This window comes from Salvelinus alpinus, chromosome 16 (genome assembly GCF_045679555.1).
Source record: "Salvelinus alpinus chromosome 16, SLU_Salpinus.1, whole genome shotgun sequence".
NCBI lineage: Eukaryota > Metazoa > Chordata > Actinopteri > Salmoniformes > Salmonidae > Salvelinus > Salvelinus alpinus.
Window position 1 is genome coordinate 51,674,595 of NC_092101.1, and position 20,625 is coordinate 51,695,219.

Consider the following 20,625-nt stretch of genomic DNA (forward strand, 5'->3'; position numbering starts at 1 on the left):
GTTAGCAGTACCAGTATGTTAGCAGAACTAGTATGTTACCAGAACCAGTATGTTAGCAGAACCAGTATGATAGCAGTACATGTATGTTAGCAGAACCAGTATGTTAGCAGAACCAGTATGTTAGCAGTACCAGTATGTTAGCAGAACCAGTATGTTAGCAGAACCAGTATGTTAGCAGAACTAGTATGTTAGCAGAACCAGTATGTTAGCAGAACCAGTATGTTACCAGAAGCAGTATGTTAGCAGAACCAGTATGATAGCAGAACCAGTATGATAGCAGTACATGTATGTTAGCATAACCAGTATGTTAGCAGTACCAGTATGTTAGCAGCACCAGTATGTTAGCAGAACCAGTATGTTAGCAGAACCAGTATGATAGCAGTACATGTATGTTAGCAGAACCAGTATGTTAGCAGAACCAGTATGATAGCAGAACCAGTATGATAGCAGAACCAGTATGTTAGCAGAACCAGTAAGTTAGCAGAACCAGTATGTTAGCAGCACCAGTATGTTAGCAGAACCAGTACGTTAACAGAGCCAGTACGTTAGCAGAACCAGTACGTTAGCAGAACCAGTATGTTAGCAGAACCAGTATGTTAGCAGTACCAGTATGTTAGCAGCACCAGTATGTTAGCAGAACCAGTATGTTAGCAGAACCAGTATGTTAGCAGAACCAGTATGTTAGCAGCAACAGTATGTTAGCAGCAACAGTATGTTAACAGAACCAGTATGTTAGCAGAACCAGTATGTTAACAGAACCAGTATGTTAACAGAACCAGTATGTTAGCAGAACCAGTATGTTAACAGAACCAGTATGTTAGCAGAACCAGTATGTTATCAGCAACAGTATGTTAGCAGCAACAGTATGTTAACAGAACCAGTATGTTAGCAGAACCAGTATGTTAACAGAACCAGTATGTTGACAGAACCAGTATGTTAGCAGAACCAGTATGTTAACAGAACCAGTACATTAGCAGAACCAGTATGTTAGCAGAACCAGTATGTTAGCAGAACCAGTACGTTGGCACCAGCTGTTCAGCTAACACTGACTGAATGAGTGACTCTCTCACAGTTTTGATTTCCTGTCTCTCCTCTTCTGTCTTTCTGTGTTTTCTCTCCTCTTTCTCTCCTAGCGTACAAGGGGCCAGCGCTTGGCACTGACATTGCTGGTTTGAAATGTGTGTTACTGTTTCTCTCTACTGTTTCTCTCTACTGTTTCTCTCTACTGTTTCTCTCTCTACTGTTTCTCTCTACTGTTTCTCTCTACTGTTTCTCTCTCTACTGTTTCTCTCTCTACTGTTTCTCTCTCTACTGTTTCTCTCTACTGTTTCTCTCTCTACTGTTTCTCTCTCTACTGTTTCTCTCTCTACTGTTTCTCTCTACTGTTTCTCTCTCTACTGTTTCTCTCTCTACTGTTTCTCTCTCTACTGTTTCTCTCTCTACTGTTTCTCTCTACTGTTTCTCTCTCTACTGTTTCTCTCTCTACTGTTTCTCTCTCTACTGTTTCTCTCTCTACTGTTTCTCTCTACTGTTTCTCTCTCTACTGTTTCTCTCTCTACTGTTTCTCTCTACTGTTTCTCTCTCTACTGTTTCTCTCTCTACTGTTTCTCTCTCTACTGTTTCTCTCTCTACTGTTTCTCTCTACTGTTTCTCTCTCTACTGTTTCTCTCTCTACTGTTTCTCTCTACTGTTTCTCTCTCTACTGTTTCTCTCTCTACTGTTTCTCTCTCTACTGTTTCTCTCTCTACTGTTTCTCTCTCTACTGTTTCTCTCTCTACTGTTTCTCTCTACTGTTTCTCTCTCTGCTGTTTCTCTCTACTGTTTCTCTCTACTGTTTCTCTCTACTGTTTCTCTCTACTGTTTCTCTCTACTGTTTCTCTCTCTACTGTTTCTCTCTCTACTGTTTCTCTCTACTGTTTCTCTCTACTGTTTCTCTCTACTGTTTCTCTCTCTGCTGTTTCTCTCTACTGTTTCTCTCTACTGTTTCTCTCTCTGCTGTTTCTCTCTACTGTTTCTCTCTACTGTTTCTCTCTACTGTTTCTCTCTCTACTGTTTCTCTCTACTGTTTCTCTCTCTACTGTTTCTCTCTACTGTTTCTCTCTCTACTGTTTCTCTCTACTGTTTCTCTCTCTACTGTTTCTCTCTACTGTTTCTCTCTACTGTTTCTCTCTACTGTTTCTCTCTCTACTGTTTCTCTCTACTGTTTCTCTCTCTACTGTTTCTCTCTACTGTTTCTCTCTCTACTGTTTCTCTCTACTGTTTCTCTCTACTGTTTCTCTCTACTGTTTCTCTCTCTGCTGTTTCTCTCTACTGTTTCTCTCTACTGTTTCTCTCTCTGCTGTTTCTCTCTACTGTTTCTCTCTACTGTTTCTCTCTACTGTTTCTCTCTACTGTTTCTCTCTACTGTTTCTCTCTACTGTTTCTCTCTCTGCTGTTTCTCTCTACTGTTTCTCTCTACTGTTTCTCTCTCTGCTGTTTCTCTCTACTGTTTCTCTCTCTACTGTTTCTCTCTACTGTTTCTCTCTCTACTGTTTCTCTCTACTGTTTCTCTCTCTACTGTTTCTCTCTACTGTTTCTCTCTACTGTTTCTCTCTACTGTTTCTCTCTACTGTTTCTCTCTACTGTTTCTCTCTCTGCTGTTTCTCTCTACTGTTTCTCTCTACTGTTTCTCTCTACTGTTTCTCTCTACTGTTTCTCTCTCTACTGTTTCTCTCTACTGTTTCTCTCTCTACTGTTTCTCTCTACTGTTTCTCTCTCTACTGTTTCTCTCTACTGTTTCTCTCTACTGTTTCTCTCTACTGTTTCTCTCTACTGTTTCTCTCTACTGTTTCTCTCTCTGCTGTTTCTCTCTACTGTTTCTCTCTACTGTTTCTCTCTCTGCTGTTTCTCTCTACTGTTTCTCTCTCTACTGTTTCTCTCTACTGTAGTTTGCTATCTCACAGGAAATGTGATGTGTTTTTGACATTGCTATTAGCTACTGTGTTTCAACAGATGGCCTCCAAATTTAGGGTTGTAGAAGTGTTGCGTGCCATCTTGGCTTAACACACAGTATACGGACTGGTGTTTTTCTATGAATCGGTTGCTGTCCTACTGTGTTCCTCTGTGTTGCTATAGCAACATCTACCTGCCTACTGTGTTCCTCTGTGTTGCTATAGCAACATCTACCTGCCTACTGTGTTCCTCTGTGTTGCTATAGCAACATATACCTGCCTACTATGTTCCTCTGTGTTGCTATAGCAACATCTACCTGCCTACTGTGTTCCTATGTGTTGCTATAGCAACACCTGCCTGCCTACTGTGTTCCTCTGTGTTGCTATAGCAACACCTGCCTGCCTACTGTGTTCCTCTGTGTTGCTATAGCAACACCTGCCTGCCTACTGTGTTCCTCTGTGTTGCTATAGCAGAACCTACCTGCAATGCTGAGAGTCATTGTTCCATACAAGGTTGCAGAGACCTTTCAGTATATTTTTCCCCAAATGAACCACGTCAAAAAAAAACTTTTAGTACATTGTGTTCACATAGTGAACCGTGACAAAACACTGGGTAACTTAATATAACTAGATATAATTTGATAGAGAATGTGAAGCTCTTATAAAATCTGAGAGATGGGAAAATCAACAACATTTTAGGGTCATCAGTAATCTGTTAGTAGTCAGTCCATGTTCTGCTTCTCAACGAAAGACCTTCCGCTTGGTACTCTGCAGTAGAAAAGGATTTCCTGTTACAGTAATAGGTTTGGTAAGGATTGTTTTCACAGTAATAGGTTTGGTAAGGATTGTTTTCACAGTAATAGGTTTGGTAAGGATGGTTTTTACAGTAATAGGTTTGGTAAGGATGGTTTTCACAGTAATAGGTTTGGGAAGGATGGTTTTCACAGTAATAGGTTTGGGAAGGATGTTTTTCACAGTAATAGGGTTTGGGAAGGATGTTTTTTACAGTAATAGGTTTGGTAAGGCTTGTTTTTACAGTAATAGGGTTTGGTAAGGATGGTTTTTACAGTAATAGGTTTGGTAAGGATGGTTTTTACAGTAATAGGTTTTGGTAAGGATGGTTTTTACAGAAATAGGTTTTTGGTAAGGATGGTTTTTACAGTAATACCTTTTGATATGGATGGTTTTTACAGTAATAGGTTTTTGGTAAGGATGGTTTTTACTGTAGCTGGTGGAGCAGTTAGTGAATCTCATTAGCTTTTAGATGCCATTTGATATCCATAGTACGGTCTGGCTAGTGGCTAGTGCTCTGTAAGGAAGGAAACCACAGCCCCCGTCAGGCCAGTCCAGTCTTTTGTGTGTTCTTGGTGTGGTGTTTCATCATAATATTTTTTATTCAAACATGTTATTGGCCTTGAGATGGAAAGTTTGATGTAGGGTAGATTGAATAGCTGACAATAGTGTTTTATGCAGTAGGGAGCTAAGCTCAGCACATTCAGGAAGATGAGTGACAGTGTTGAATTGAGGATTCTGACAGGCCTTACTGACTGCTAATGCTTTGCTTGAAGCTCGACGGCATATTGCCCATTTGGCTTGATGTTACATCTTATTATTGTAGCTTATCCCCGTCCAGTCGCTCTGTATGCCCGTACTGACATATATTTTACGTTCTTCTTGTCTTTTTTTTTGCGTGGCTTTCTGCATGCAGGGCTTGCTTCTGTCTTCTCTTTCCGGTGTTCTTCTTACTCGCAGTTCATGTTTCACTTTGTGTTTCAGATTCGTTTCAAGCTACATGTCTTCTTCTGTCTTCTTCTGTCTTTGTCATCTTCTTTTTCTATATTCTTTTCCTTTTTTCCCCGCTTCTCTCCATATTTCTTACCTCCCTGTCCCTGCTCTATCCCCACTTCCTGTCCTGCCCCCCTGTTTCCTGTGCCCCGCCTGACAGACCTATCTAATTTTAAGGACAATAACAATAATCGCCAATCCGTCAATAAAAATGATGATCTCTCCACAGTGACCAATGCCATGACGGGGATGAGCCCCTCCCCCTCTCTGTCCGCTCTGTCCAGTCGAGCCGGAACCATCGCCAGCCTCCACGACCGCATCATGATCAGCCCTGGCAACGAGCAGGCCATCGAGAGACTCAAGGTGAACTGAACACTGATTGGTTGATTAATTGATTGATTAATTGACTGATCGATTGATTCATTGATTACAGTCAGACATAATACCCCACTGCCCAACATATTGAACATAGACTCTGGGGGGGGGGGGGGGTTGACACATCCTCAGATATGAATGATTTTGTGATTTCATCAGGAAACAGAGAAAATCATCGCAGAGCTCAATGAGACCTGGGAGGAGAAACTTCGCAGAACAGAAGCCATCAGAATGGAAAGGTGAGTTCTTTCAGCTTCCACGTCTCTACTTACAGTAAAGACCTGCCTGCAGATAGTAAAGAAAGACATCTACAGTATCCGGGCTCCAAGGACCATGAAGATTAGGAGACCGTCGTACAACTGTCTATTAACTTTTTTATTTTTTATGAATATGGGAAAGAATTGTTTCTTTCCCAAAGCTGTTTTTTTTGACAGTACAGTGAGAAATGTAGAGAAAGGGGGGGGGGGGGCAGATAGCAGGGTCATAGACAGAGCATGGGCTCAAATCCCCCCCCCCCCCCCCCCGTCGCCAGGGGGCATGTGGTCCAGAGTCGGAAGCTTAGATCGATACATTAGATCAAGTTTCAAGTTTATTTTTATATAGCCCTTCGTACATCAGCTAATATCTCAAAGTGCTGTACAGACACCCAGCCTAAAACCCCAAACAGCAAGCAACGCAGGTGTAGAAGCACAGTGTCATCAGATCTCTCTGTTCTCTTCCACAGAGAGGCCCTGCTGGCTGAGATGGGTGTGGCCATGAGGGAAGATGGAGGAACTGTGGGAGTTTTCTCCCCCAAGAAGGTAAGACAGCAACACATCACAGAATACATGTCACAGGTTTTTTTTTAACATGAATAGTATGAACTTGAATAGTGTAATCAACACATGTACCACGAGCCATGGATGAGGATGAACAGGGGATCAAGTCATGTTTAATTTGATGCATTCCTATCAGGTATCGGGGGTTAGACCCAGAAGCAGACCGTGTCGAAGTAACAATGTTTGTTACAGCAACAGGGGCAAGGGTACAGGATGGCAGGCAGGCTCAGGATCAGGGGCAGGCAGAGTGGTCAGGTGGACGGGTACAGGGTTAGGACAGGCAAGGGTCAAAAACCACGAGCATGAGAAAAGAGAGACTGGGGAAAAACTGGAGCTGACACAAAAAAAACGCTGGTTGACTTGACAAACGAGACGAACTGGCGACAGACACACAGAGAACACAGGTATAAATACACAGGGGATAATGGGGAAGATGGGCGACACCTGGAGGGGGGTGGAGACAATCACAAAGACAGGTGAAACAGATCAGGGTATGACACATTCATGTTGATTTACTTCCAAGCCCTCGACATCACAGGTTGGTCCCTCTGCAATGTCGCCTACACACTCCTCTCCCATCTGGAGTCTCCTACACACTCCTCTCTGGAGTCTCCTATACACTCCTCTCCTCTCTGGAGTCTCCTACACACTCCTCTCCTCTCTGGAGTCTCCTACACACTCCTCTCTGGAGTCTCCTATACACTCCTCTCCTCTCTGGAGTCTCCTACACACTCCTCCCCCATCTGGAGTCTCCTACACACTCCTCCCCCATCTGGAGTCTCCTACACACTCCTCTCCCATCTGGAGTCTCCTACACACTCCTCTCCCATCTGGAGTCTCCTACACACTCCTCTCCCCCATCTGGAGTCTCCTACACACTCCTCTCCCCCATCTGGAGTCTCCTACACACTCCTCTCCCATCTGGAGTCTCCTACACACTCCTCTCCTCTCTGGAGTCTCCTACACACTCCTCTCCCCCATCTGGAGTCTCCTACACACTCCTCTCCCATCTGGAGTCTCCTACACACTCCTCTCCCCCATCTGGAGTCTCCTACACACTCCTCTCCCCCATCTGGAGTCTCCTACACACTCCTCTCCCATCTGGAGTCTCCTACACACTCCTCTCCCCCATCTGGAGTCTCCTACACACTCCTCTCCCATCTGGAGTCTCCTACACACTCCTCTCCTCTCTGGAGTCTCCTACACACTCCTCTCCCATCTGGAGTCTGCTACACACTCCTCTCCCCCATCTGGAGTATCCTACACACTCCTCTCCCATCTGGAGTCTCCTACACACTCCTCTCCCCCATCTGGAGTCTCCTACGCCTTTCTCTGTCTCTGTGAGTGCCTCAGTAGACTGTAACATTTACAGATTCTCCTGCTTCAGCTCTCCTCTTTCCCATAGAGAGCGTGTATCAACACAGAGCATTTGTCAGCCCATATTAAGATGTTGAAAATGTGCATCATCTATATGAAAGTATTCAAACTTGACTAATACCGGACTTTACTGTGTTTAAAAACCTGAATTCAAAATGGATTAAATCAATTTTTTCCCCCTCACCCATCTACACACAATACCCCATAATGAAATAAGTGAATACGTGTTTTAAGAAATGTTTGCTAACTTATTGAAAATGAAAATCATAAATATCTAATTTACATAAGAATTCACATCGCTAAGTCAATACATGTTAGGCAGTGATTACAGCTGTGAGTCGTTCTGAGTACGTCTCTAAGAGATTTGCACACCTGGATTGTAAAATCAACTCAAATCCAATTGTATTTGTCACATGCGCCGAATACAACAGGTAACAACCTTACCGTGAAATGCTTACTTACAAACCCTTAACCAACAATACAGTTCAAGAAATAGAGTTAAGAAAATAAACTAAAGTTAAATATTTAGTAAAAAGTAACACAATAAAATAACAATAACGAGGCTATAAACAGGGGGTACCGGTACCGAGTCAATCTGTGGGGGTACAGGTTAGTCGAGGTCATTTGTAAAGTGACCATGCTAATAAACAGAGTGTAGCAGCAGCGTTACATTACATTACAGCCTTTTTCTAAAATTGACTCATCATTCCCCCCCCCCCCCCTCATCACAATTGAACCCAGCATCGTCCGGGTTTTGGCCGGTGTAGGCCGTCATTGTAGATAAGAATTTCAAATCAAATTTTATTTGTCACATACACATGGTTAGCAGATGTTAATGCGAGTGTAGCGAAAGGCTTGTTGCTTCTAGTTCCGACCATGCAGTAATATCTAACAAGTAATATAACCTAACAATTTCACAACAACTACCTTATACACACAAGTGTAAAGGAATGACTACGAATATGTACATACAAATATATGAATGAGTGATGCCCGAACGGCATAGGCAAGATGCAGTAGATGATATAGAGTACAGTATATACATATACATATGAGATGAGTAATGTAGGGTATGTAAACGTTATATAAAGTGGCATTGTTTAAAGTGGCTAGTGATAAACTGATTACATACATTTTTCCATTATTAAAGTGGCTGGAGTTGAGTCAGTATGTTGGCAGCAGCCACGCAATGTTAGTGATGGCTGTTTAACAATCTGATGGCCTTGAGATAGAAGCTATTTTTCAGTCTCTCGGTCCCCGTTTTGATGCACCTGTACTGACCTCGCCTTCTGGATGATAACGGGGTGAACAGGCAGTGGCTCGGGTGGTTGTTGTCCTTGATGATCTTTATGGCCTTCCTGTGACATCAGGTGGTGTAGGTGTCCTGGAGGGCAGGTAGTTTGCCCCCGGTGATGCGTTGTGCAGACCTCACTACCCTCTGGAGAGCCTTACGGTTATGGGCGGAGCAGTTGCCGTACCAGGCGGTGATACAGCCCGACAGGATGCTCTCGATTATGCATCTGTAGAAGTTTGTGAGTGCTTTTGGTGACATGCCGAATTTCTTCAGCCTCCTGAGGTTGAAGAGGCGCTGCTGCACCTTCTTCACCACGCTGTCTGTGTGGGTGGACCATTTCAGTTTGTCTGTGATGTGTACGTCGAGGAACTTAAAACTTTCCACCCTCTCCACTTCTGTCCCGTCAATGTAGATAGGTGGCTGCTCCCTCTGCTGTTTCCTGAAGTCCACGATCATCTCCTTTGTTTTGTTGACGTTGGGTATGGGGTTATTTTCCTGACACCACACTCCGAGGGCCCTCACCTCCTCCCTGTAGGCCGTCTCGTCGTTGTTGGTAATCAAGCCTACCACTGTAGTGTCGTCTGCAAACTTGATGATTGAGTTGGAGGCGTGCATGGCCACGCAGTCGTGGGTGAACAGGGAGTACAGAAGAGGGCTGAGAACGCACCCTTGTGGAGCCCCAGTGTTGAGGATCAGCGGGGTGGAGATGTTGTTACCTACCCTCACCACCTGGGGGCGGGCCGTCAGGAAGTCCAGGACCCAGTTGCACAGGGCGGGGTCGAGACCCAGGGTCGAGACCCAGGGTCTCGAGCTTAATGACGATTTTGGAGGTTACTATAGTGTTAAATGCTGAGCTGTAATCGATGAACAGCATTCTCACATAGGTATTTCTCTTGTCCAGATGGGTTAGGGCAGTGTGCAGTGTGATGGCGATTGCATCGTCTGTGGACCTATTGGGGCGGTAAGCAAATTGGAGTGGGTCTAGGGTGTCAGGTAGGGTGGAGGTGATATGGTCCTTGACTAGTCTCTCAAAGCACTTCATGATGACAGAAGTGAGTGCTACGGGGCGGTAGTCATTCAGTTCAGTTACCTTCACTTTCTTGGGAACAGGAACAATGGTGGCCCTCTTGAAGCATGTGGGAACAGCAGACTGGGATAAGGATTGATTGAATATGTCTGTAAACACACCAGCCAGCTGGTCTGCGCATGCTCTGAGGACGCGGCTAGGGATGCCGTCTGGGCCTGCAGCCTTGCGAGGGTTAACACGTTTAAATGTTTTACTCACGTTGGCTACAGTGAAGGAGAGCCCGCAGGTTTTGGTAGCGGGCTGTGTCAGTGACAATGTATTGTCCTCAAAGCGACCCAAAAAGTTTTTTAGTCTGTCTGGGAGCAAGACATCGTGGTCTGCGACGGGGCTGGTTTTTCTTTTGTAGTCCGTGATTGACTGTAGACCCTGCCACATAACTCTTGTGTCTGAGCCGTTGAATTGCGACTCTACTTTGTCTCTATACTGGCACTTAGCTGGTTTGATTGCCTTCCGGAGGGAATAGCTACACTGTTTGTATTCGGTCATGTTTCCGGTCACCTTGCCCTGGTTAAAAGCAGTGGTTCGAGCTTTCAGTTTCGTGTTTCCGTGAAGCAAAGAACGTTACAGTCTCTGATGTCTTAAAGGATCCATACCCTTTATTCAGGGCGAGACTCAGATGCAGACACGGGAGGCAGATGGTTTGAGTCTCTGATATTTATTATAATCCAAGGGGCAGGCAAGAGAATAGTTGTGGACAGGCAAAAGATCATAAACAAGGTCAGAGTCCAGGAGGTACAGAGTGGCAGGCAGGCTCGAGGTCAGGGCAGGCGGTATGGTAAGGCAGGCGGGTTCAAAGTCAAGGCAGGCAAGGGTCAAAACCGGGAGGACTAGCAAAACAGAGAAAAGGAAAAAACAGAAAAACATGCTGGTTGACTTGACAAAACAAGATGAATTGGCAACAGACAAACAGGTAACACAGGAATAGGTAGCCAGGGACTAATGGGGAAAACAGGTGACACCTGGAGGTGGGTGGAGACAATCACAGAGACAGGTGAAACTGATCAGGGCGTGACAGCTGAAGCACCTTGTGCAGCGATTACATCCTCGAGTCTTCTTGGGTACGACGCTACAAGCTCGGCACACCTAAATTTGGGGAGTTTCTCCCAATCTTCTCTGCAGATCCTCTCAAGCTCTGTCAGGTTGAATGGGGATCGACGCTGCACAGCTATTTTCAGGTCTCTCCAGAGATGTTAGATCGGGTTGAAGTCTGGGCTCTGGCTGGGCCACTCAAGAACATTCAGAGACTTGTCCCGAAGCCACTCCTGCGTTGTCTTCGCTGTGTGCTTAGGGTCGTTGTCTGTTGGAAGGTGAACTTTCACCCTAGTCTGAGGTCCTGAGTGCTCTGGAGCAGGTTTTCATCGAGGAGTTCTCTGTACTTTGCTCCGTTCATCTTTCCCTCGATCCTGACTATTCTCCCAGTCCCTGCCGATTAAATTCCCGGAGCCAAAAATGTCCCTGTTCTTCCATGGCCAGCATTCTCACCAGACATGTCACCTAACAGCATGTTCCAGTTCCTGCCAATGTCCAGCAACTTCGCTCAGCCATTGAATCAGGCCACAATAAACAGCCTGATCAACTCCATGCGAAGGAGATGTGTTGCGCTGCATGAGACAAATGCTGTTCACACCAGATACTGACTGGTTTTCTGATCCACTCCCCTACTTAAAAAAAAAGTTTTTTGTGACAAACAGATGCATATCTCGCTCTGGATAAGAGCGTCTGCTAAATGACTTAAATGTAAATGTAAATATCTGTATTCCCAGTCACGTGAAATCCATAGATTAGGGACTAATGAATTTATTTAAATTGTCTGATTTCCTTTATATGAACTGTAACTCTGTAGCCCTATCTGGAACCTGACTGTTATGTACAGCTTTCCAGCAGGGGAGGACATTAACCAACTGTTTCCTTTTAACATGTGGTCTCCTTATGGAAATAGGACGTTGATTAATTTAGTCTTCCCCTTTTAATCTACTGCATTATTCATAGCAAACAAAACCCTACTCACTGTGCTTCAAACAGCAGAGCTCAGAAAAGCAGACACATTATGTATGTGTTTACTATATTTAGTAATATTTATAGCACTTCTGTTTCATTATGTATGTGTTATTATATTTAGGAATATTTATAGCACTTCTGTTTGCTAGAAGAGCCATCTGTGTTTGATGTGTATTAGTAATGTTGTGGATCCCTAGAGACTGTCTGCATGTCTTAAGACTGTCTGCATCATCTACTATAGTGAATTTCTAGTTGTGTCCAAAATGGAACCGTAGTCCCTTCATAGCGCCCCTTTGGGCCTTGGGCAAAAGTAGTGTACTGTATAGGGAATAGGGTGTTGTTTAAGACGCAGGGCTCTGTGTTGATCTAAATGAAACCAGATCTATGCTCTGTGTTTATCTACCTGAAACCAGATCTATGCTCTGTGTGTATCTACCTGAAACCAGATCTATGCTCTGTGTTTATCTACCTGAAACCAGATCTATGCTCTGTGTGTATCTACCTGAAACCAGATCTATGCTCTGTGTTTATCTACCTGAAACCAGATCTATGCTCTGTGTGTATCTACCTGAAACCAGATATATGCTCTGTGTTTATCTACCTGAAACCAGATCTATGCTCTGTGTGTATCTACCTGAAACCAGATCTATGCTCTGTGTTTATCTACCTGAAACCAGATATATGCTCTGTGTTTATCTACCTGAAACCAGATCTATGCTCTGTGTGTATCTACTTGAAACCAGATCTATGCTCTGTGTTTATCTACCTGAAACCAGATCTATGCTCTGTGTGTATCTACCTGAAACCAGATCTATGCTCTGTGTTTATCTACCTGAAACCAGATCTATGCTCTGTGTGTATCTACCTGAAACCAGATATATGCTCTGTGTTTATCTACCTGAAACCAGATCTATGCTCTGTGTGTATCTACCTGAAACCAGATCTATGCTCTGTGTGTATCTACCTGAAACCAGATCTATGCTCTGTGTTTATCTACCTGAAACCAGATCTATGCTCTGTGTGTATCTACCTGAAACCAGATCTATGCTCTGTGTTTATCTACCTGAAACCAGATCTATGCTCTGTGTGTATCTACCTGAAACCAGATCTATGCTCTGTGTTTATCTACCTGAAACCAGATCTATGCTCTGTGTTTATCTACCTGAAACCAGATCTATGCTCTGTGTTTATCTACCTGAAACCAGATCTATGCTCTGTGTGTATCTACCTGAAACCAGATCTATGCTCTGTGTTTATCTACCTGAAACCAGATCTATGCTCTGTGTGTATCTACCTGAAACCAGATCTATGCTCTGTGTTTATCTACCTGAAACCAGATCTATGCTCTGTGTGTATCTACCTGAAACCAGATCTATGCTCTGTGTGTATCTACCTGAAACCAGATCTATGCTCTGTGTTTATCTACCTGAAACCAGATCTATGCTCTGTGTGTATCTACCTGAAACCAGATCTATGCTCTGTGTTTATCTACCTGAAACCAGATCTATGCTCTGTGTGTATCTACCTGAAACCAGATCTATGCTCTGTGTTTATCTACCTGAAACCAGATCTATGCTCTGTGTTTATCTACCTGAAACCAGATCTATGCTCTGTGTTTATCTACCTGAAACCAGATCTATGCTCTGTGTTTATCTACCTGAAACCAGATCTATGCTCTGTGTTTATCTACCTGAAACCAGATCTATGCATGAATATGTTTTTATTCAATTAAAATGTGATGTGTGGAATAAGTGACTGAATATATTTATCTGAAATGAGGTTGAACAGATTATATGGCCTCTCATTTAATTAATTAGACAACATATACATTTACTCTAGAATGAACCCATATGAAGCCATATGAACTCTCCTTGTTGTAGACTCCTCACCTGGTGAACCTTAACGAGGACCCCCTGATGTCAGAGTGTCTGCTGTACTACATCAAAGATGGCATCACCAGGTAAGAGAACATAGAGATGTTGACCAGGTAAGAGAACATAGAGATATTGACCAGGTAAGAGAGAACATAGAGATATTGACTAGGTAAGAGAGAACATAGAGATATTGACCAGGTAAGAGAACATAGAGATATTCACCAGGTAAGAGAACATAGAGATATTGACCAGGTAAGAGAACATAGAGATGTTGACCAGGTAAGAGAGAACATAGAGATATTGACCAGGTAAGAGAACATAGAGATATTGACCAGGTAAGAGAGAACATAGAGATATTGACCAGGTAAGAGAGAACATAGAGATATTGACCAGGTAAGAGAACATAGAGATATTGACCAGGTAACAGAGAACATAGAGATATTGACCAGGTAAGAGAGAACATAGAGATATTGACCAGGTAAGAGAGAACATAGAGATTTTGACCAGGTAAGAGAACATCGATATTGACCAGGTAAGAGAACATAGAGATATTGACCAGGTAAGAGAGAACATAGAGATATTGACCAGGTAAGAGAACATAGAGATATTGACCAGGTAAGAGAGAACATAGAGATATTGACCAGGTAAGAGAGAACATAGAGATATTGACCAGGTAAGAGAACATAGAGATATTGACCAGGTAAGAGAGAACATAGAGATATTGACCAGGTAAGAGAACATAGAGATATTGACCAGGTAACAGAGAACATAGAGATATTGACCAGGTAAGAGAGAACATAGAGATTTTGACCAGGTAAGAGAGAACATAGAGATATTCACGTAGAAAAGCACATTGTGGCTTTTCCAAACCTTACTCCTTCATTTAGTTGCCTACTAATCATGTGGCTGCCCCTCTTTCCATCGCCGTCCCAATGCTGTCTCCTCGTTCCCAGGGTCGGTCGTGTGGACGCCAGCAGCAGACAGGACATTGTCCTCAGTGGTCACTTCATCAAGGATGAACACTGTACCTTCACGTCCACCACGGGACCCATGGGAGAAAGTGAGATACTACACGATTGTGACTGACTACCCTTAGTACTTACTACCCTGCTACACTATTGTGACTGACTACACTTAGTACTTGCTACCCTGCTACACTATTGCGACTGTTACCTACTACCCTGCTACACGATTGTGACTGACTACCCTTAGTACTTGCTACCCTGCTACACTATTGTGACTGTTACCTACTACCCTGCTACACTATTGTGACTGACTACCCTTAGTACTTGCTACCCTGCTACACTATTGTGACTGTTACCTACTACCCTGCTACACTATTTTGACTGTTACCTACCACCCTGCTACACTATTGTGACTGTTACTTACTACCCTGCTACACTATTGTGACTGTTACTTACTACCCTGCAACTCTATTGTGACTGTTACTTCCTACCCTGCTACCCTATTGTGACTGTTACTTACTACCCTGCTACACTATTGTGACTGTTACTTACTACCCTGCTACACTATTGTGACTGTTACCTACTACCCTGCTACACTATTGTGACTGTTACTTACTACCCTGCTACCCTATTGTGACTGTTACTTACTACCCTGCTACACTATTGTGACTGTTACTTACTACCCTGCTACACTATTGTGACTGTTACTTACTACCCTGCAACTCTATTGTGACTGTTACTTCCTACCCTGCTACCCTATTGTGACTGTTACTTACTACCCTGCTACACTATTGTGACTGTTACTTACTACCCTGCTACACTATTGTGACTGTTACCTACTACCCTGCTACACTATTGTGACTGTTACTTACTACCCTGCTACCCTATTGTGACTGTTACTTACTACCCTGCTACAGTATTGTGACTGTTACTTACTACCCTGCTACACTATTGTGACTGTTACTTACTACCCTGCAACTCTATTGTGACTGTTACTTACTACCCTGCTCTCCTATTGTGACTGTTACTTACTACCCTGCTCTCCTATTGTGACTGTTACTTACTACCCTGCTACACTATTGTGGCTGATATGTACTACCCTGCTCTCCTATTGTGACTGATACTTACTACCCTACTACCCTGTTGTGACTGACGCCCTACTACCCTGTTGTGACTGACGCTCTACTACCCTGTTGTGACTGGCACCATACTACCCTGTTGTGACTGACACCCTACTACCCTGTTGTGACTGACACCCTACTACCCTGTTGTGACTGACACCCTACTTCCCTGTTGTGACTGACACCCTACTACCCTGTTGTGACTGACGCTCTACTACCCTGTTGTGACTGGCACCATACTACCCTGGTGTGACTGACACCCTACTACCCTGTAGTGACTGGCACCATACTACCCTGTTGTGACTGACACCCTACTACCCTGTTGTGACTGGCACCATACTACCCTGTTGTGACTGACACCTTACTACCCTGTTGTGACTGACACCCTGCTACACTGTTGTGACTGACACCACTACCCTGTTGTGACTGACACCCTACTACCCTGTTGTGACTGACACCCTACTACCCTGTTGTGACTGACACCCTACGCCCATGTTGTGACTGACACCCTACTACCCTGTTGTGACTGACGCCCTACTACCCTGTTGTGACTGACGCTCTACTACCCTGTTGTGACTGGCACCATACTACCCTGTTGTGACTGACACCCTACCACCCTGTTGTGACTGACACCCTACTACCCTGTTGTGACTGACACCCTACTACCCTGTTGTGACTGACACCCTACTACCCTGTTGTGACTGACACCACTACCCTGTTGTGACTGACACCCTGCTACCCTGTTGTGACTGACACCCTACTACCCTGTTGTGACTGACACCCTACTACCCTGTTGTGACTGACACCCTACTACCCTGTTGTGACTGACACCCTACTACCCTGTTGTGACTGACACCCTACTACCCTGTTGTGACTGACACCCTACTACCCTGTTGTGACTGACACCCTACTACCCTGTTGTGACTGACACCCTACTATCCTGTTGTGACTGACGCCCTACTACCCTGTTGTGACTGACACCCTACTACCCTGTTGTGACTGACACCCTACTACCCTGTTGTGACTGACGCCCTACTACCCTGTTGTGACTGACGCCCTACTACCCTGTTGTGACTGACGCCCTACTACCCTGTTGTGACTGGCACCATACTACCCTGTTGTGACTGACACCCTACTACCCTGTTGTGACTGACACCCTACTACCCTGTTGTGACTGACACCCTACTTCCCTGTTGTGACTGACACCCTACTACCCTGTTGTGACTGACGCTCTACTACCCTGTTGTGACTGGCACCATACTACCCTGGTGTGACTGACACCCTACTACCCTGTAGTGACTGGCACCATACTACCCTGTTGTGACTGACACCCTACTACCCTGTTGTGACTGACACCCTACTACCCTGTTGTGACTGACGCTCTACTACCCTGTTGTGACTGGCACCATACTACCCTGTTGTGACTGACACCCTACTACCCTGTTGTGACTGGCACCATACTACCCTGTTGTGACTGACACCTTACTACCCTGTTGTGACTGACACCCTGCTACACTGTTGTGACTGACTGGATGGTGCTGCTATTGTGGTTGCCATGGCAATTCTCCCTATGTCCTGAATCTCCACACCTTTTCCTCCACGTGTGCACTTGTCCACTCCCCGTCTTGGATTTAAAGGCATAGGATTGGTTTTAAGAGCCAATGCTTACACCAACCCCATGCTTTTAAATCCATATGTGGTAGTGCACAAGTGTACCCTTCGAGGGGAAAGGATGGACTTTACATGCTAGAGATCAGAGAGCAAGGATGCGATCAATTCCATGACAACTCTGGAAGTAAACTGAGATTTCAATTACAAATGCTGTTTTTTCTTTCGTTGTAAAGCAATGACTGCAGCACTTGACTGAATTGAAGTGGAACTGACCCTATCCGTTTCAGAGACGTTGTCGTTGTTGTGGTTGTTATGGATACTGCGCGCTTCCCTCATGTCTGTCTCCCTTCTCCCCCAGTAGCAGTCACTCTGGAGCCCTGTGAGGGAGCTGAGACCTACGTCAACGGGAAGAGGGTCACAGAGGCTACCGTCCTCAAATCAGGTGGGTCAACTATCTCTCTCTCTGTCTCTCTCTCTCTCTCTCTCTCTCTCTCTCTCCCTGTCTCTCTCTTTCTCTCTCTCTCTCTCTCTCTCTCTTTTTTTTTCTCTCTCTCTCTCTTTAAGACGTGGATGTTGATTTATGGCAGCCCCCCGCACCTCTCTGATTCAGAGGGGTTGGGTTAAATGCAGAAGCCACATTTCAGTTGAAGGCATTCAGTTGTACAACTGACAAATCCCCCTTTCCCTTTCCTTTCCCTCTCTCTCTCTTGCTTTCTCTTCTCTTCCCCTGTCCTGTCCTAAAATGTCCCTTACACTTTCCTATTCCATTTATCCTGCTTATCACTTCTTTACAGCCATTTCTCCTGCTTATCATTTCTATACAGACATTTCTACCTGTCACTGAATGGTTTTGAATTTTCCTCTGTTGTGTCTCCAGGGAACCGCATTATCCTGGGTAAGAGCCACGTGTTCCGGTTCAACCACCCAGAGCAGACGCGCCAGGAACGGGAGAGGACGCCCTGCGCTGACACCCCCGTGGAGCCGGTGGACTGGGCCTTCGCACAGAGAGAACTGCTGGACAAACAGGGCATCGACATGAAGCAGGAGATGGACCAGAGGTAAGACAGGAGAGAACTAGAGAGGAGAGAGGAGAGGGGGAGAGGAGAGGAGAGGGGGAAAAGGAGAGGACTAGAGAGGAGAGAGGAGAGCGGGAGAGGAGAGGGGGAAAGGAGAGGACTAGAGAGGAGAGAGGAGAGCGGGAGAGGAGAGGGGGAAAGGAGAGGACTAGAGAGGAGAGGGAGAGAGGAGAGGAGAGGAGAGGGGGAAAGGAGACGACTGGAGAGAGGAGAGCGGGAGAGGAGAGGGGGAAAGGAGAGGACTAGAGAGGAGAGGGGGAGGGGAGAGGAGAGGAGAGGGGGGAAAGGAGAAGACTAGAGAGTAGAGAGGGGGGAAAGGAGAGGACTAGAGAGAAGAGAGGAGAGGGGGAGAGGAGAGGGGTAAAGAAGAGGACTAGAGAGGAGAGGGGGAGAGGAGAGGTGGGAAAGGAGAGGAGTAGAGAGGGGGGAAAGGAGAGGACTAGAGAGAAGAGAGGAGAGGGGGAGAGGAGAAGGGTAAAGGAGAGGACTAGAGAGGAGAGGGGGAGAGGAGAGGGGGGAAAGGAGAGGACTAGAGAGAAGAGAGGAGAGGGGGAGAGGAGGAAAGGAGAGGACTAGAGAGGAGAGGGGGAGAGGACTATAGAGGAGAGGGGGAGAGGATAGGGGGGAAAGGAGAGGACTAGAGAGAAGAGAGGGGAGGGGGAGAGGAGAGAGGGGAAAGGAGAGGACTAGAGAGGAAAGGGGGAGAGGACTATAGAGGAGAGGGGGAGAGGAGAGGGGGGAAAGGAGAGGACTAGAGAGAAGAGAGGAGAGGGGGAGAGGAGAGAGGGGAAAGGAGAGGACTAGAGAGGAGAGGGGGAGAGGAGAAGGGGGAAAGGAGAGGACTAGAGAGGAGAGGGGGAGAGGACTATAGAGGAGAGGGGGAGAGGAGAGGACTAGAGAGAAGAGAGGAGAGGGGGAGAGGAGAGGGTTAAAGAAGAGGACTAGAGAGGAGATGGGGAGAGGAGAGGTGGGAAAGGAGAGGAGTAGAGAGGGGGGAAAGGAGAGGACTAGAGAGAAGAGAAGAGAGGGGGAGAGGAGAAGGGTAAAGGAGAGGACTAGAGAGGAGAGGGGGAGAGGAGAGGGGAAAGGAGAGGACTATAGAGGAGAGGGGGAGGAGAGGACTAGAGGGAGGGTTCACAGGTAAGAGTGAAGGAGAGTTTAGATAATATCTGTGGTTGTGTCTTCAGGCTTCAGGAGCTGGAAGACCAGTATCGTAAAGAGAGGGAGGAAACCCACAACCTACTAGAGCAGCAGAGGCTGGTGAGACCTACTAACAAATGGACAAAACCCAGGAAGGGACAAGACCACCAAAATATTCACATTTTGTCTTACAATATTGAATATTTTCTAGTAAAGCCTGATCATGTGACCATTTCCACAGGACTATGAGAGCAAGCTGGAAGCCCTTCAGAAACAGGTGGACCGTTATTACCCTGAGGTAATAGGAGAGGAAGAGGAGGAGTCTGAGGAGGAAGTTCTGTGGACAGAGAGGGAGACGGAGCTGGCCCTGTGGGGTTTCAGGAAGTGGTGCTGTTACCAGTTCACTTCCCTCAGAGACCTGCTGTGGGGAAACGCCATCTTCCTCAAGGAGGCTAACGCCATCAGCGTGGAACTCAAGAAGAAGGTTTGAGAACGTTCAGCATGTCCCTGTATCACCCCGGAAGTGTTGTGACATGACTATCGTTAATGTGATGACTGCTATCTATCAAATAATTACCTACTATGTTTAATTATTACTTTATTAAATTAAACATGTAACAATTAATCAATTAGTAATTTGGGGCACCACGGGAAAAGTTTATTTAATGAGTTACCGTTTCACGAATTAACTCAATCGATATCATACCAGTCATCAATCAATCATTTCCTCATATCAGTCTCATTCTGAACGTCGTTGACTCCGTAAATCTGGATGAACCCTAAGTGATGAATCAGCGATACACACATTGGCTTATTTATTTACTAACTAACTAAATAATCACACAGAAATACATACACGCACACACATGGTATAGGTTATCGATTACTAACATAATGCATATGAAAAGTCCCTAGTGGACTAACCCGATATGACAGCTTATTACACAATGGAAAGGGGTGAGGACAGATAAAGAGCGGGAGAGAGAAAGAGAGTGGACTTATCGTACATACGTTTGGAAACTACGCTCACCGTAAATATGAATATTTAGCACCCTAACAACCGCTCATTCGGATGAGAAATGCAACCTGTATTTCCGTGTAGATGTCTTTCTCTGTCGTCTATCTGTCGTCTAACCACTCTATCCGTCTATGGCGAGTAGTTCGATGTAAGTCT

At 45.2% G+C, this 20,625-nt stretch overlaps 1 protein-coding gene across 27 annotated transcripts in view; it reads left to right on the forward strand.

The window, feature by feature from the left end:
- kif1aa (kinesin family member 1Aa) overlaps positions 1 to 20,625 on the forward strand; it is a 246,098-nt gene that overhangs the window by 96,856 nt on the left and 128,617 nt on the right. For 17 of the 27 annotated variants that reach the window (XR_011668385.1, XR_011668386.1, XM_071346549.1 and 14 more), the window contains exons 13-22: positions 1,134 to 1,178; positions 4,945 to 5,078; positions 5,250 to 5,329; positions 5,815 to 5,890; positions 13,545 to 13,624; positions 14,492 to 14,598; positions 17,594 to 17,677; positions 18,113 to 18,293; positions 19,499 to 19,571; positions 19,693 to 19,935. Coding sequence is in view for 25 of the 27 variants with exons in the window: in XM_071346549.1 (XP_071202650.1) it covers positions 1,134 to 1,178; positions 4,945 to 5,078; positions 5,250 to 5,329; positions 5,815 to 5,890; positions 13,545 to 13,624; positions 14,492 to 14,598; positions 17,594 to 17,677; positions 18,113 to 18,293; positions 19,499 to 19,571; positions 19,693 to 19,935 (1,103 nt within the window). In the remaining 2 variants the exon portion in view is untranslated. The remainder of the gene's footprint in view (positions 1 to 1,133; positions 1,179 to 4,944; positions 5,079 to 5,249; positions 5,330 to 5,814; positions 5,891 to 13,544; positions 13,625 to 14,491; positions 14,599 to 17,593; positions 17,678 to 18,112; positions 18,294 to 19,498; positions 19,572 to 19,692; positions 19,936 to 20,625) is intronic. The other 10 variants (XM_071346560.1, XM_071346574.1, XM_071346564.1 and 7 more) reach the window with 2 other exon arrangements.